This window comes from Lutra lutra, chromosome 10, assembly GCF_902655055.1.
Source record: "Lutra lutra chromosome 10, mLutLut1.2, whole genome shotgun sequence".
NCBI lineage: Eukaryota > Metazoa > Chordata > Mammalia > Carnivora > Mustelidae > Lutra > Lutra lutra.
In genome coordinates, this window is record NC_062287.1 from 58,456,423 (window position 1) to 58,474,454 (window position 18,032).

At 37.0% G+C, this 18,032-nt stretch overlaps 1 protein-coding gene and 1 pseudogene across 1 annotated transcript in view; one reads left to right on the plus strand and one right to left on the minus strand.

The window, feature by feature from the left end:
• Positions 1 to 18,032, plus strand: part of RRM1 (ribonucleotide reductase catalytic subunit M1) — a 37,177-nt gene that overhangs the window by 9,369 nt on the left and 9,776 nt on the right. Inside the window, exons 3-12 of the mRNA XM_047692240.1 lie at positions 410 to 587; positions 2,086 to 2,186; positions 4,574 to 4,633; positions 5,725 to 5,764; positions 6,014 to 6,176; positions 10,386 to 10,527; positions 11,850 to 11,933; positions 14,370 to 14,531; positions 14,900 to 14,979; positions 15,638 to 15,839. Coding sequence (XP_047548196.1) covers positions 410 to 587; positions 2,086 to 2,186; positions 4,574 to 4,633; positions 5,725 to 5,764; positions 6,014 to 6,176; positions 10,386 to 10,527; positions 11,850 to 11,933; positions 14,370 to 14,531; positions 14,900 to 14,979; positions 15,638 to 15,839 — 1,212 coding nt within the window. The remainder of the gene's footprint in view (positions 1 to 409; positions 588 to 2,085; positions 2,187 to 4,573; positions 4,634 to 5,724; positions 5,765 to 6,013; positions 6,177 to 10,385; positions 10,528 to 11,849; positions 11,934 to 14,369; positions 14,532 to 14,899; positions 14,980 to 15,637; positions 15,840 to 18,032) is intronic.
• On the minus strand, positions 13,025 to 13,928 carry LOC125078954 (60S ribosomal protein L6-like; annotated as a pseudogene).

The window sequence follows — 18,032 nt, forward strand, 5'->3', positions numbered from 1 at the left end:
CTTGTCCTTAAGTAGGATTGGGGGAAAATAGGTAAGTATGTAGCTCGAACCCCGACCACAGATGGACAATTTGAATGAAGGATGAGGAGATACTTATAAAATCACTGGTTTGTTTTCAGCTGTTTTCTGGTGAGACCATTACTCTTTCTAAAAGCTGTCATTGGGTTTTCTGTTTGTTTGGTGCTGCCTCTTCATTGCAAATGTAGTGTGCCTTTTCTTATGGCTTTGTTGGTTTGTGAGTTCTCATTACTAAGTTTCCCATAGTCCAGCATTCTGAAAGATAATTTTTGAGAAAAGGAAAAAAAAATTTTTTTTTTCATAATAAATTTGATTGTTTTCTTCATTGCTCTTTTAAGGAGGCTAATGGTTCTTGGGGAAGCTCAAGTAGTTCTTGGTTTTGTTTTAATAGGCTCAGATCACCATGAAAGTAATCCAAGGCTTATACAGTGGGGTCACCACTGTGGAACTAGATACTTTGGCTGCTGAGACGGCTGCGACCTTGACTACTAAGCACCCTGACTATGCCATCCTGGCAGCAAGGATTGCTGTCTCCAACTTGCACAAAGAAACAAAGAAAGTATTCAGTGGTGAGTCTGAAGGAAAAAGTTAGAATTCTCAGAAAATGTATAAGGCTCCTCAAATGAAACCTTAAATGTCAAAAGAAAAGTTACATCTTATTTTAAAAATGTGCAAGTTAGTGGCAGAGAGGGGACTGGAACTTCCTGGTTCTCCATGCTGCTGTCCTGCTGTGTGAGGTCATTGGATCCTTTTCTTCACCCTTCTCTCTCTCTCTTTAAAAAGATTTTACTTATTTATTTGACAGAGTGAGAACAAATCGGGGAGCAGCAGGCAGAGAGAGAGGGAGAAGCAGGTTCCTCACTGAGCAGGGAGTCCGATGTAGGGCTAGATCCCAGGACCCTGGGATCACGACCTGAGCCGAAGGCAGAGGCTTAACGGACTGAACCACCCAGGTGCCCCTCCCGACTTCTATCTATCTATCTATCTATCTATCTATTTATTTATTTATTTTATTTTATTTTATTTTATTATTATTATTTTTATTTATTTGACAGACAGATCACAAGTAGGCAGAGAGGCAGGCAGAGAGAGACAGGAGGAGGCAGGCTCCCTGCTGAGCAGAGAGCCCGATGCGGGACTCGATCCCAGTACCCTGAGATCATGACCTGAGCCGAAGGCAGAGGCTTTAACCACTGAGCCACCCAGGCGCCCCATCCCCCCTTCTTTTTAAAGCCTGTCTTTAGGTGGTTGGTGGTGGTGTGATTGAAAAAGTTAGTAATATTTATTGGCAAGTTCTTGGTTGAATAAAATATCCTTTGTCACCATTGGCAAGCACTTTATTGCATCATTCCCATTTTACAGTTCTGGGAATGTGGGCAAAGGAAGGTTAAATAATTTGTTCTGTATGTAACAAGAGATATATGAAAAGTCAATTGGTAGACCCAAGATTAGAAATCTTTTGGCTGTCAATTCCAGATCTTTATGTGGAGCTCAAATGTTATATCAATATCTTCATTAGATTTATTGTAGATACATTAGTTATCCCAGAATTGATCTATGGATTCAAGACAATCCCAATAAAATGCCAGCATTATGTGTGCCTATGTAAGTTTTATATGTAAATGCAGAGGGCCACACTCTGCTATGATGTCTTGAAGAAGAGCAAAAAGACAGGGCTTATTAACTGTTTATAGAAATGAAATGCTTGGGGTGATAGATTATGAATTTAAAGTTGAGTTTCTATTCTGTTGGGATAAAAAAAATTGAGAGGAGATAATAATTTGTTTTTCTTTATTTTCAACCAATAATTCTCAATGGTTTGGTCATTAGAATCACCAGCGAATCTTTTTCAAATTACAGAAACCTATGTTTCCGCTAACTCTGGAAGATTGTTTCCCTAATTGAGGCATTATTTTGTGTTTATTCAACATGTATATGGTTATTGAGCACTTTCTGTGCTAGGCACTGATGGAGGTTGGCATGAAAAAAAGGGTTTTAGACTATTACCGGAGGATTGAATTTGTTGTTAAGTGATTTTGACATTTATTTATTTAAAAAATTTTTTAGATGTGATGGAAGATCTCTACAATTATATAAATCCACATAATGGCAGACACTCTCCCATGGTGGCCAAGTCAACACTGGATATTGTTTTGGCCAATAAAGATGTATGTATAATGCTCTTCTGGTGAAAAATTTTTTTATAGATTCTTTTTTTTTTTTAAACACATTTAAAAGAGCTTAAACACTACAGTGGTATAGGTAAAAAGTTATTTTCTCTCCTCTGAATTCTACTTTTCCTTTCTAGAGCAAGAATGTTTCATCATTTTTAAATGTATTTTTCTAGAGCTATTCTATGTGTGTTTGTATATGTGTACATACATATTTTTCCTTTTAGTGATAGTGTACTATGCATATTGTTCTTGCTAATACTTTTTTCACCTATAGGTTTATCGTAGAGATGATTCTATATCAACATTTATGAATTTACCCTATTCTTTCTTATTTATTTATTTATTTATTTGACAGATAGATCACATGTAGGCAGAGAGGCAGGCAGAGAGAGCAGGAAAGCAGCTTCCCCACTGAGCCGAGATCCTGATGTCGGGCTCAATCCTAGGATCCTGAGATCATGACCTGAGCTGAAGGCAGAGGCTTTAATCCACTGAGCCACCCAGGCGCCCCTACCCTATTCTTTCTAACAGCTGCAAGGCCTTCCATTTTATAGACATTTTGTCGTTGTACGTATATGTAAGAATTGTTAGTGTTGAATATTTGTTTTCCATTTTTTGTTGCAGTGAATATCCACGTGTGGTAGGAGTTTTGCTCATAGATGAATATATCAGTAAGATAAATCCCTTAAATGGAGTTCGCCAAAGAATATATACATTCAAAAATTTTCTTAAAAAAAAATTTAGTAGACATTGCCAAACTGATTCCCAGCATAAAATCTTGAGAGATCTTGCTCAGCAACTTAAAAATTATCCACTTGTATTTTAACCCCTTTCTTTCTTTTTTTTTTTTTTTTTAAGGTTTTTATTTATTTGACACACAGAGAGAGAAATCACAAGTAGGCAGAGAGGCAGGCAGAGAGAGAGGAGGAAGCATGCTCCCAGCTGAGCAGAGAGCCCAATGTGGGACTCGATCCCAGGACCCTGAGATCATGACCTGAGCTGAAGGCAGAGGCTTAACCCACTGAGCCACCCAGGCGCCCCTTAACCCCTTTCTTAACTAGATCCCACAGGAGAGAAAGGGGAAGATGTACAGATCTTGCCAACCTTTTGTACATGGGTTTATTTACCACTGATACTTGTACAGATTAGAAACCAGTTTTAACCATGGGTAATAGACTGATTAGTCAACTGTCTCTCAAATTTGTATCTGATGTTAAAGAGACTGAGAGAAAATTGAGTTGTGTGTTGTTCATCTATATAATCTGGAAGACAGGTTAAAAACAAAAATAAAGAATAGCAGCAAAAACCTGTATTTGTAAATTAAATACTGATAAATATTTCAGTTCCCCATTATTCGTGCTAGGCACCTACCTCCTTTTGGCAACAAAGATACTCTTAAAAATTTAAGAGAAAAGGAAAGGTTTCATAGAGATTTTTCTAGGCCTTGGCCATGGATCATTATGTAGAAACACCGTTAGTATTTTGAAAACTAATACTAACTCCATTTTTTTCTATCCAGAATGATTATTTGTACCTGATTCCTTTTGATTTCCTTTAAACAGCTTTATAGCCAAGAAAAATTCTGTAACAGTGACCAATTCTGCTATCAATTTCATTGTTACCCACTAGTTTGTTTAAAACCGGTAAAATTTTTTTTGAAGGGCCTTTGAATTAATGTAATCTTATCTTCTGTCATTGTAATCATATATATTGTTATGTGCAGTTTTTTTTTTTTTTTTAAGATTTTATTTATTTATTTGACTGAGAGAGACCACAGGTAGACAGAGAAGCAGGCAGAGAGAGAGAGAGGGAAGCAGGCTCCTCACTGAGCAGAGAGCCCGATGCGGGACTCGATCCCAGGACCCTGAGATCATGACCTGAGCCGAAGGCAGCGGCCCAACCCACTGAGCCACCCAGGCGCCCTGTTATGTGCAGTTTTAAATGGGCTAATTTTAAGATAAAAAATATGTATTAGTAAATATTTGGTACCAATACCTTTAGGTTAACAGGCAGTCTAAAAACATGTTTAAGGATGATAATACGTTCCCTCTTGTGCTCATGTTCTTTCCCTTTTTAATTAGAGGTGAACTGTAAATATAACGGGGAAAGTTTGGAAAATCATATTAATATTTTTACCTATATACAATTTACGTCTTCTAGTCTTTTAATACACGTTTTTAAATGTAAGTAAGGTATTCATTTGATAAACTGTTTTATTTTCCTTAATGTTAGTTATAAGTTTCTAGTCCACAATACTTAGTGTTATCTCTTGTGTGTCAATTTTAGTTCTGGAGTAAGGGCTGAAAGATATTAGATTTTGTGAAAATAAGTCTAATTATCTTAATTATAAGGTTTTTTTTTTTCTTCTTTACCTCTTTCAGCGCTTGAACTCTGCCATTATCTATGACCGAGATTTCTCTTACAACTACTTCGGATTTAAGGTAAATAATGGGTTTTAACAAGTGGGAATTCCTCCTTAAATCAGGAAATACAGGTTTTTGTTTATGTTTTAGTAATATAATTATAAAGGCAGTAAGTTTTGGGAGTCAGAATGGACCTGGGGTAGGGCTTAGGTTAGGGTGGTGGTGGTTGTTTGAATTAAGGAAAGATAGCTTATCCATTTGCAGTTTTTGAATTTTCCAAATACTACTTGTGGATTACTTGAGTTATATAGATATTTTGCTAGAATTATTCCATATTATTCTATTTATATAATGACTATTTATTGAATCCCTACTATGTGCAAAGTGCTTTTTTAAGTACTTTTGTGTTGATAAACAGTATTGTGTAGTTTATCAACAAGTAGAGTGTTGTTGTCAGACCATCCAGATTCAAATCTCTGTTCTATTTCTTATTAGCAAGTTACTTAATCTCTGCTTCATTTTCCTCATCTTAGAATGGGGATAATAATAATAAAATTTCAACAACAAATTCTCTTGAGAATTAAGTGAGTGTGTGTGTGTGTGTGTGTGTGTGTGTGTGTGTTGCTTACATCAGTGCCCAGCCTTAGAACAGCACTTCGTAAGTGTTAATCATAAAGATGATGATGATGATGAATACCACAACTTCTGCAATTAACATTATACATATTAATATAGAGCTGGCTTTTTCCAGGATTTTTCTTGTAGTCTTTTCCAAAAAAACAGCCAACTGATAATGTTCCAGACTGAAGCCAGTAAGAGTAAATATGCTGTTCTTTTCATTTAAAATCATATAAAAACTGAAAATATTTAAATAGATTGCCTTGGGGCACCTGGGTGGCTCAGTCGGTTGAGTCTGCCTTCAGGCTCTGCTCATGGTCCCAGGGTCCTCCGATGCGGGGCGGGCTTCCTGCTCAGTGGGGAGCCTGCTTCTCCCTCTCCCTCTGTCCCTTACCTCCCTGCTCAGTCTGGTTCTATCTTGTGTGCGCATTCTGTCTCTGTTTCTCAAATGAATAAAATTAAAAAAATAGATTGCATTATTGTGAAAGATATGTCTCTTGTGTCTTTAAAAACTGTGTCTGGAAGTATTTTGGTTGCTTTGGTTTTTCTAGACGCTGGAGCGATCCTATTTGTTGAAGATCAATGGGAAAGGTGAGAAATGAACGTGTTTGTTATGTTTTCTATTGATTACATTGAATATAGAGCTCTGAGCTATAAGCCTTAATATTTCTATTTAAACACTAACATTTTTAACTTTAGGTTTGGCTTTTGAATAATTGCTGGCGCTTATTGGTAGAAAGTTTTTTAAATTGTCTTCTGGTGTTCTTTTTTGACTCAGGTGCGTGTCTCAGCCTAGTTTTTCTGACATGTCCCATCATTTGAAACTCCTTTTGTTTTTAGTGGCAGAAAGACCACAACATATGTTGATGAGGGTGTCTGTGGGGATTCATGAAGAAGATATTGATGCTGCTATTGAAACATATAACCTTCTTTCTGAGAGGTGGTTTACCCATGCCTCTCCTACTCTCTTCAATGCTGGTACCAACCGCCCACAGCTTTCTAGGTATGTGTCATCTGTGGTCATTTTTAATGTTCCAAGATGGTTTTGATTGGGGAAATAAAGCTCCACCTGAAGAAACAAGGCAGTTAATCACATAAAAATTAATTTAATGAACATTGAATCACTTCTGTTCTAATCAGCTGAGTTTTACATCCTGGAAAGATCTCCTGCAGTGTGGTAAATGAATTGGAGAGACAAACACTGATAATGAAATTTTTTAAAGTTGACTGTGATGATGTTTGCACAACTATCTGAATATACTAAAAGCCATCCCTTATACACTTGAAGTGTAGAATTGTATGGCATATGAATTATATCTCAATAACATTGTTTTGAAAACAAATACCAAAACTAATTATAGGACTCTTAATAGTCTGTACAAGAGATTGTGGTAGTTTGGATTAGGGAAGTGAAGTAGAGATTGAGAGAGTAGACAGATTCAGGGATATTTAGGAGGTAAAATTGACAATTTGGTGACGTTTTGGATGTGGGGCAAAGTTGGTTCCTGAGTTATGGGTAGAATAACAGAATTAATGGTGATGCCGTTTTCTGAAAAAGGGAACACTGAAACAGAATCCAGTAATATGATTTTAAAAAAATACCCTTTAGCAACATTAGTGTATTGAGGAATTCAAGGATATGCTAACATCAAAAACTGCATTAATGTAATCCATTGCACTAACATTTTATACCATCAAATACTCTGTCATAATTTTAAAAAATGAACAAGATATATACAGAAAATAACTTTCTTTATTTGGTAAGAGATATCCACTAAAAACTTAGGTCTATTACCTCTGTTTTCAGCATTATAGTGGAGACTTAAGGTGGCATTGTAAGATAAGAAAAAAGTGGATTGTAAATGAAGGAACAAAACTGTTGTGATTAACGGATGGTATGGTTTTTATATAGGAAGTTCAAGAGCATCTACACATAAATTATCAGAATTAAAAAGATTTCAGCAAAGCATCTGGATATAAGTTCAATATGAATTAAGGGAGATCTCTACTTTAGCTGTTAGAAGATTAAATTTTAAGATATATCATTTACGATACTGGAAGGTACCCAGGAATAAATGCAATAAAAGATGTGGAAGGCTTTTAAAGAGAAAATTCTAAAACATAATTGAAGGACATTAAGAAACAAATGGAGAGTGATTTTATATCATAATTGGATTTGATAATATAAAGATGTCAGTTTTTCTTACGTTATGGATCCAGTCAAAATGTCGATGTGCTCATTCCAAAATTTATGCTGGAGAGCAAAGGCTAAGAATAATTTCCTAGGCTTTTCAGAGATACCAGTTCTAATCCCTGGAACCTGTAAATGTTAATTTATAAGGAAAAATGGTCTTTGAAAGTATGATTAAAAAGGATCTTGACATAGGGAGGTTTTCCTGAATTACCCAGGTGGGCCTTAAATCCAGTCAGAAGTATCCTTATAAGAGAGAGGCTGAGGGAGTAAGATACATGCAGAAGAGAAGAGGCAAGATAGAGATGGAGGCAGAAATGGGAGTGATGTGGCTGTAAACAGAGAAAACCACTAGAAGCTGGAAGAGGCAGGGAATCTCTTTTTCCCTAGAGCCTCTGGAGGGAGTGTTCTTGACTCTGGCCTAGTGAAACTTACGTTGAACTTCTGGCCTCTGGAACTATGAGATAATAAGTTTCTGTTCTAAGCCATCAAGTTGGTAGTAATGTGTTAGGGCAGCCTTAGGAAACTGATGTAAATTGTAATAGCAAGTTTTAAAGAATAAGCCCTACCAGGTTTCAAGACTACCATAATGCCATGGTAAATATATTAGATAGTGTGATATTGGGACGCCTGGGTGGCTCAGTTGGTTAAATGGCTGCCTCCAGCTCAGGTCATGATCCCAGTGTCCTGGGATTGAGGCCCACATCGGGCTCCTTGCTCGACAGGGAGCCTGCTTCTCCCTCTGCCTCTGCCTGCCACTCTGTCTGCCTGTGCTCACTCTCTCTCTCTCCCTCTCTCTCTGACAAATAAATAAATAAAATCTTAAAAAAAAAAGAAAGGACAGTGTGGTATTTACTCTGATAAATACAAATAAACCAGTGGAGTATAACAGAGAGCCTGGAAAGAGATTTAGGCTTATATGGGAAGGTGTCATTGCAGTTCATTGGGGGAAATGGTGCTAGGGAAATTGGTTATCTTATGGAAGGAAAGGTAATTAGATTTCCCTTTTTCATTCCATATACAGAAACATGTTCAAGAAAGAAAATCTAAATATGAAAGTAGGATCTTTTAGAAGAGCATTAGAGAAAATAGATAAATGTGTATTTTTCTCCCTACTTTTTACTATGAATTTTAAATATTCAGGAAAGCTTAAAGAAAAGATAGTGAACACCCATACACTTACCTCTGCCTAGATTAAAAAATTGCTACCATTTTGCTATATATACACACATATATATTTTTTATCTTTAAAATTAAAAAAAATTCTTTTGTCTGAGTCATTTGAAAGTGAGCTATAGACGTCATGACTCTTAATACTTCAACCTACATCTTAATCGGAGAATATGTATGATCTCAGTGGTAAAGGATTTCTTAAAATAGTTAGACAAAACAACATTAAGGAAAAATTAACTACATTAAAATTAAAAACTGTGAACCAAAAACAAAGTGGAAAAACAAGTTTCAGACTGAGAGAAGATATATATATTTTAAATTTATTTATTTGACAGAGAGAGAGAGATCACAAGTAGGCAGAGAGGCAGGCAGAGAGAGAGAGAGGAGGAAGCAGGCTCCCTGCTGAGCAGAGAGCCTGATATAGGGCTCGATGCCAGGACCCCAAGATCATGACCTGAGCCGAACGCAGTGGCCCAACCCTCTGAGCCACCCAGGTGCCCCCAGACCGAGAGAAGATATTGGCAGTGTATATTAACTGTCAAGGGGTTGTGTCAAGACAGAACTAAATAGGAACATGGGCAAAGGATATAAAGAAATAATTCACAGAAGAAACTTGACTGGTGAATAAACATGTGAGTTTAGGAAAATGAAAGTTAACATATTGAGATGTTTCATATTTATCAAACTGATAAAAATTAAAAGGCTGATAATAACAAATCTGGCCAGGAATGTAGAACACAGGGTCTCATACATTGCTAGGTGAGTATACTTACCATCCACTTTGGAGAATCTTTAGTAAAGTGGAACACACACATGTCTTTTGACCCAGGAATTCCCCTGCTGGGTTTGTATTCTACAGAAATCCTTCGACCTAAGCACCAGGAGATATGTTTAAGATTTTCCACAGCAACATTGTTTAGAATACCAAACAAATTGGAAATAACCCAAATGTCCATCGACAGGCGAGTAGACAAATATATTGACATACTATACAGTGGAACAATTTATAGCAATGAGAGTAAACTAATGAGAGTGACAACAGTAGGAAAGAATCTCTAACACAGTATTAAGTTAAAAGCAAGTTGCAAAAGGACAAATGCGTAACCAGAAATTTAAAAATGATTAAAAAAAGGTAGAAATGCATGGATATAGTATGGGGTTCTAATTCACTATATCTGTAGTGTCTGTTTTCTTGAGGTAGATGATAAGTACAAAGTATGTCATTATCTTTCTGAATGTTGGCATGTTTAACAGAAAAAGTTAATGAATAGAATCCATTTGAGTGGATGTAGATTCAAGATAGTGAAGGGATCATTGGTAGAGTAAATTTCCTGAGGTAGGGAGCAGAATGAGATCCAAATCACAAGTTAGGGGAGCTGTCTTCCAAAAGGCTGTAAAGGAGCTAAATTTTGGAGGGCCTTTCAAAGAATTGTTTGACCATGGGATAGCTGTTTCTTATTCCATAAATGTTTAATTTTACTTGGCTTAGTAATAGGTTGGAAAGACCTATTAGTTATGTATGCTTAGGAATTTGCATGAGAAAATGTGACAAAGCACATTTGCAGTCTGATGAACATGTAAATTAATATTTTAGATTTTATTATAAAACTTCCTTTTAGGCCTAGCATCTGGGATAGGCAGCGAGATATTTTTAAAATAATATGATTTATTGATGTGTCTTGTATCATATCCAGTAAAAGGTTTTTTTTTCCCCCCTAAAATACCTAGGAATTTTTTAAACCTTAGATCTTTTATTTGCCCAACTTACTGTTTTTGGGGTGTATAGTCAGTGTTGTTTCTGTTTTGTTTCATTTCCTTGCTGAGTTGTGACTTTTTCTTCCCCCATAGCTGTTTCCTTCTGAGTATGAAGGATGATAGTATTGAAGGCATTTATGATACTCTAAAGCAGTGTGCATTGATTTCCAAGTCTGCTGGGGGAATTGGTGTTGCTGTGAGTTGTATTCGAGCTACTGGCAGCTACATTGCTGGGGTAAGCTTCTGTTTTGTGACTAAAAAATTGTAGGCTAGAGGGATTCAGGTTGAGAGGGCATATGCTAGGGCTTGGGAGACCTGGCTCCCTGATAAGTGCTAGCTGGCTTTTTGACATGGAGTGGGTCATTTCACTACTTCTAGCTTCTGGTTTAGATTAGATGATCTGTAGGATTTTTTTTAGGTCAGATTTTAGAATTCAGATTCGTCTTCGCAATAATAATAGCGCAGCTATCATTTATTGAGTGCTTACTATATGCTAAGTCTGTTATAAAAGCTTTACCTGAGTTACACATTTAATCCTTACTACAACAGTAGGAGATAGACACATGGCAGGAGCTTTACTCCTTACAATTACTTTGTGAGTATAGGCAATATTGGCTTCATTTTACAGTTGAGAAAACTGAGGCATAGAAAATTAAGTTACTTCTAGAGATCAGTCACTTAATATGTGATAGAGCCAGGATTCATACTTTAAACATTGGCACCTTATGATGTAAGTTTAGCCTTTTGCTAGTTCACTGTTCATTGAGAGTCAAGATAAGGATGTTGGGTAAGACCTGGATTTAAATTCTATCTCTACTGCTTACCAGTAATGGAGGCTAGCATAAGTTATTTTACATCTCTGAGTTTGTTTCCTCACCAGTAATGTGAAGGAAATATCTAACCCTACCAATAAAGTTAGAGAGTCTAGAAGGAAATTATTATGTAGTGTTTTGGAGCACTTACACATAATAGTAGTGTGAGCTGTTCATTTATTTTTCTAATCTGTTTAAAGGCTTGCTTTGGAGTTAGAAGGATTATTTTTAAAATTTGATGTGGTATCTCCTAGTTTTAGAAGTCTATATTTTCTTATCTTTATTCTAGATTCCATTTTATTATTGAGAATCTCCATTTATCTTTATTGTCCTCATTTATCCATTGTATATAATTCTTACTGTAAGTTTCCTTGAATTCTTTTGAGAAAAAGACGCTGAAGTAGTGTTTTTACTCTACCCAAAGTAGATCTGTATAAATGTCCATTAGAAGGTATGAAATTTAAATTTACCTACCCTGATTTCAGATTCTTTTGACTTGTAATGTTATATCTCATTGTAAATAAGAGATGTAACAACAACATTACAGCAATAATTAGAGAAAACCAACATTTTGTTTATTTTATATTGGGTATTCTGTTTGCAAAGCAAAAGGAGAGATGGAGAGCAGATGAGACTATACAGATATGAAGAGAGTAATTTGTTCACTGTTGAGCCATTTTGTTCTTTTGCATTCTTAGTCCCACTGTTCTACTCCAGATGCCTTTATTCTTGGTTTCTTTTTCAGACTAATGGCAATTCCAATGGCCTTGTACCAATGCTCAGAGTATATAACAACACAGCTCGATATGTGGATCAAGGTGGAAACAAGGTATGTTCTGTTACTTGAAAGTCCTGGAAACTAAAAGTCCTGGAAAGTCCTAGAAGTCCTGGAAGTCCTGGAACTAAAAATCTTTAACCTAAAAACATGTATGCTTCAAATAAGATGATTTACTCTCTATATATTTCTAACTACTTTGCTAATATACTGTATATATTTCCAACTACTTTTTTTCACTTTTAAAATCAGTTTAATGAGGTATACTTTACTTACTTTAAGTGTGTACACACTTTAAGTGTACAGTTTGGTGGATTTTGACAAATATATATACTTGTGTAGTCACTACACTAATCAAGATCTAGAACATTTCCTATTACCCCAAAATGTTTCTGCAGGCACCTTTGATTAATCACAACACTCCCACCCATACATGCTTTGCCCCTGGCTCCAGGCAACCAATGGTCTAGCCAGCTTTTATTTATTTATTTTTATTTTTATTTTTTATTTTTTAAGTAGACTCCACACCCAGTGCGGGGCTTGAATTCATGACTCTGAGGATCAAGAGTCACATACTGTACCCACTGAGCCAGCCAGGCACCCCCTAGTCTGCTTTTTTGTATGAAAGTTTATTGGCAAAGAATTTTTAAAGTTGTGGCTTAATATTAATACCTAACCTTGAAAAGGGATTGTAATAGTCTTGTAGCTTTTTCTTTAAAAAACAAAAACAGGGGCGCCTGGGTGGCTCAGTGGGTTAAGCCTCTGCCTTCGGCTTGGGTCATGGTCTCAGGGTCCTGGGATCGAGCCCCGCATCGGGCTCTCTGCTCAGCGGGGAGCCTGCTTCCCCCTCTCTTTCTGCCTGCCTCTTTGCCTACTTGTGATATCTGTCTGTCAAATAAATAAAATCTTAAAAAACAAAAACAAAAACACAACTCTGCCGATTTCACGGAGGGAGAAGTAAAGTTGAGAGGATTGGATTGTTTACCCAATGTTCACAGCAGGATAGTTTGCAATTTGAGCCTGCCTCTGACAGTTATGTAGCCATACTAATCACCTGTTAGCTTATGAATTTCCCTTGATGGACTTTATTTATTTTTATTTTTTAAAAATTAATTAGTTATTTAATCACGTTCTTTATAAGAAATTTAGAACACCAATTTGTGAAGGTAAACTTCATTTGTGAGAGAAAACAGAGAGCGGAGGTAGCCCTGAAGCCGAAGCTTTTTGGCAGAATTTGCGAGTCCACAGCTTTCTGATCAACCTTGTCCTGCTCTGTAATTTCATATTTCTCTTTCTTGGCGTCAAAGATCTTACCCTCCTGGTGTCTGGGCTTATGCAGCTTCTAAAAGTAAGCATCACTGAGATGTTTGGAGATTTTCATACTGCTGATATCAATTTTGGTAGAAGTGGCAATGACGAATTTCTGGTGTGTTTTACACAGAGGAACTCAATTGAGGGACAGCGGTCCGGTCACAAGTAACAAGCCACTGCTCAGTTGCTTCAGGAGAACTGCCCTCTTGCCTCTGTGGTGCCCAGTGAGGAGGATCAGAATGGTCCCAGGAGCGATGCTAGCTCGCAGTTTTCTCACGTGCTGTCTGAAAGGTTTATTGCCATGGCTCAACAGCTTTCGAGGCACATCTTCAGTAGGATAATACCTCAGCATTTTGTGAAGTTTAACCCCCCGTTACCACCATTCTTGTCACCACCAACTGGTTTTGTGACAGTAGCAAGAACCTCTCCTTTTTCTTTTCAACCCTGGATTTAGCTGCATCTAAATTTAGCTAATTTAGATTTAGCTAATCTAAATTTAGCTGCACCCTGGATTTAGATTTAACTTCATCTTGCATATGGCCTTTCTGGAACACATAGCCGATCGGGAGTATCTGCCAATTCCTCTGACTAGGACAGGGTTTTGGCTGCATTGGGGCTTCCCCTTCTTTGGCATTTTAGCCTTTGGGTTACCCTCCTGAGCCTTACCACCAACATCAGCTTCTTGGCTTCAGGTTTTTTCTACTTAGTATCCAGCTTTTCAGCTTTTTCGCCTGCCATCTTGCAAAATGGTAAAGAGAGCTCCCTTGATGGACTTTAAAAATGATCTGTGGAGACCTTGATAAGACATCACTTTTTTGATCTTTAATAAGAGCACAACATATTATTGTCAAAGTTAAGGTGATTTCCTGTGGGCTTTGTGTACCTGTTATGTAAGGTCAAGTGAGCTGTATGGCAGCTGAAAGGAAGCTCCATCTGCAGTTCACTGGGTCACTTTGGATGAGTTATTTCATCTTGTTCTTATCAAGTGCACTTTTTTACTCCTGGACTTGTAAGAACAATATTACTACTTATATTTGTAGTACTTTTATTTGTATTCTCTCATTTAATTCCTTAATTGTAGTGTAGATCAAAGGTGATATTCTAAAAGTGCTTTGGAAAATACGAAGTTTCTTTATTTCATTCTGATTCTGAGAAGAATGATGGTTTACTTGCTTTTAGCGACCTGGGGCATTTGCTATTTACCTGGAGCCTTGGCATTTAGACATTTTTGAGTTTCTTGATTTAAAGAAGAACACAGGAAAGGAAGAACAGCGTGCCAGGGACCTTTTCTTTGCCCTTTGGATTCCAGATCTCTTCATGAAACGAGTGGAGACTAATCAGGTAAGAAAGAGGTACCTGTTGGTAAGAACAACTTGATTCATATCAGCTTTCATTTTTGTCATCTTAAATCATGGTTAGGAAGAATCCATCTATGTGTTAAGCTATGGAAGGCATTTTAAGCAATTTAAGAGATGCCATTCCTACCCTCTTGGGTTTTTATTCTCTAAAGCAGATTCTATCTGACCTAAATGCTTAAAAGGTCATGTATAAACAGGCAGAACTAGATGTTTGAGCCTGAGCCCGAAATGATTATTTCTATAGCAGATTTCCAAGAGAGTCTATGGAAGCCACCCTAACCCTTGTAATGTTCCTAATAAACTACGTGTGGTTGGTTATTTCAAGTCTTTTATGGGTTCTTCCCTTTGTAGGATTGGTCTTTGATGTGTCCAAATGAATGTCCTGGTCTGGATGAGGTTTGGGGAGAGGAATTTGAGAAGCTATATGAAAGGTATGGGGAAAATATGAAGTAGTAATTTTTAATCATGTGTTTGTTTTATTTGGGGGATCCAAATTTCAAAACCTCATCAGTTATTAACCAGTTTCTAGGAATCTTCAGAAATATCCAGGAGAGAATATGATTAGTAATTTTATTGTGGTCAGATTTGCTACCTGAATCTTCACCAAAATTTGCTTCTGTCTTCTTTCTTAATTAAAACTTTGCGACTTAACAACAACAACAACAACAAAAAAAAACCTTTGTGACTTATAAAGAGGTGCTTTGGTTTTTAATTGATACTTATAAAAATTAAGGTAAAGGTTAATAATTTGCTTTGTCTTACAGTATAAAGCAAATATATATATGATATAAAAAGTTACAGAAATCAAGAGCAGCTAGGACACATGTCACTAGTTCATTAAATAATAGCACAGTAGTAGATCTGACAACTTTAGGTGTTACTCTTTTTCCTTATGATGGGTATTATTGATTTAATGGGATTTGGGTATATTCTAATGGGTCCAGAACTGCCCGATTTTCCTCTGCTCTCTTAGCAAAACAGTAAACATTTAATAAGAGTTTTCATGATTTTATACTTTAGTGTCTTCAAGTTGTCTGCAATAAAGATTTTCTTAGGGAATATTAAAATAATATTAGCTTTGCCTTTCAGTTATGAGAAACAGGGTCGTGTCCGCAAAGTTGTAAAAGCTCAGCAGCTTTGGTATGCCATCATTGAGTCTCAGACAGAGACAGGTACCCCGTACATGCTCTACAAAGATTCCTGTAATCGGAAGAGCAACCAGCAGAACCTGGGAACGATCAAATGCAGCAACCTGTGCACAGAAATAGTAGAGTATACCAGCAAAGATGAGGTAGGTAGACAAACTTCTGCCCAGAGTCCTGAGAATCTTGGGCCGTTATTATTTGTGAATCACTTACTTGATTTTACTTGAAATGGGGGAAGGGAGTTTCCAAAGTTTGCTATAAATAGAAGGGCACTAAAGTAGAGATGACAAGAGAAAGGAACAGATGTGATCTGTACCCTTAAATATCTTAGAGTCTAAGCTATCTAGAAAAAACTTACTTTTTTTCTTACACACCCATTGTTGTAATAATATTTTCTCAGTGTTCCATTATGGCGGTTTAGGACAAACACAAGAATGTGTCAGGATGCTAATTCAGTAAGCAGGTAGAGAGTCCTTTCAGTGAATGGAGAGACAAAATTCTAATGGCAAATCTTTAAGGCGATTTGCAGAAGAGGTGAGGCTAGAAATGGGACATAGTTTTTTGTTTTTTTTTTTTTAAGTTTATAGAAAAGGGAAGAATAGCCTGTCAGATCAGAGACAGGAATAGGTTTTGTGCAGAGATTGTCAAATAAGTTTGTTCTAATGGAGCAAATACATTATGGTTTGGTATCTGCAGAGATGGCTATAGCTGGGGGAGGGGAGATAATAGGTGAAATGTCTGGTATATCACAGAGTAGGAAGCCTGTAGGTCCTGAAAGGAAAATAGCATCAAAAATGCTAGGATGAGAAGGATAGATCTTGTTTCTGGTAATAGAGTGTCTTGGTGTTAGAGGAGGTTGGAGGTTAGCTTGTGGAGATTATTGTAGTGGTTGGATGACAGGCTGCTTAGATGTTGGATGTAAACTATGGAAATGAGGAGGAAGGAGCAGATCCCATATACTAGGACCTAAAAAACACAACAAATTTAAAGTTGGGAAGAAAATGTGAAGTGAATTGAACATACTGCTAGGGTTGTGGTTTAATTCAGCCAGAGTTTACTGAGCACCAGCTATGTGTAAGACACTACCAAGTGCTCTGGGATGTAAATGATTATGGCTCAGGCCCTGCCCTCTGGAAATGTATAATTCATTGTTGGAGAAAAGTGGCATATACTGTACTCAAGTAACTATTGTACAAGATAGATTATGTTAGAGACTAGAGTGACCCTTCTTAAAACAAATCAGGTCATAACATTCCTCCACACAACACTCTTCTTTGACTTTCCAGCCCATCCAGAGTTTGTTCATTTTTTAAAAACTGAAATATAATTCTCATACCATAAAACCCACCCTTCTAAGTGTACATTTCAGTGTTTTTTAGTATATCCACAAGGTTGTGTAACCATCACCAATATCTAATTCTAGAACACTTCTCATCAACCCGGAAAGAAACCTTATACCCATTAGCCCTCTTCCCCCAGCCCCTGGCAACTACTAATCTATTTTCTGCCTCTAGATTTCCCTCTTACGGGCTTTCTCTATAAACAGAATCATGTAATACAGTGGTCTGTTGTGTCAGGCTTCTTTCACTTAGCATGTTTTTTTTTTTTTTTTTTTTAAAGATTTTATTTATTTATTTGACAGAGAGAGATCACAAGTAGATGGAGAGGCAGGCAGAGAGAGAGAGAGAGAGGGAAGCAGGCACCCCGCCGAGCAGAGAGCCCAATGCGGGACTCGATCCCAGGACCCTGAGATCATGACCTGAGCCGAAGGCAGCGGCCTAATCCACTGAGCCACCCAGGCGCCCCTCACTTAGCATGTTTTCAAGGCTTATCAGTGTTGTAGCATGTATCAGTACTTAATTTCCATCTAGAATTCTTATAGTGCCCTATGAGTTCATGCACAACTAGGTATGCCCATCTCATCTACTGTTACTTTCCCCTTTGTTCACTGTGCTCCAGCCCTACTAATTTCCAAGTATATCAAGCACACCCCCTTTATCAGGATTTTTGCTGTTTACTTTGAATGTGAAAATGTTCTTCCCTCCCAGATAGCCATGTGACTTACTAACCTTTTTAGTTCTTTGTTCATATGTCTCATTATCAGTGAGGTCTTACTTGACAACTCTGTTTTAAAATGGCACTCCTTCTGTCCTTATTCCTAGAACCATTTTGTCTTTTCCTGCCTTATTTTTCTTTGTAACATTTATCAGACTTAGCAATCCGAGATATGCTTTAAAAATGGGTACTTAGGCGATGTGTGTAGAATTGAGTAGATACGAAGGGCATGAGGGAGTCTAGGTGAGGGGAGTTGAGATTTTTGGGTTAGGATAGTCATAATC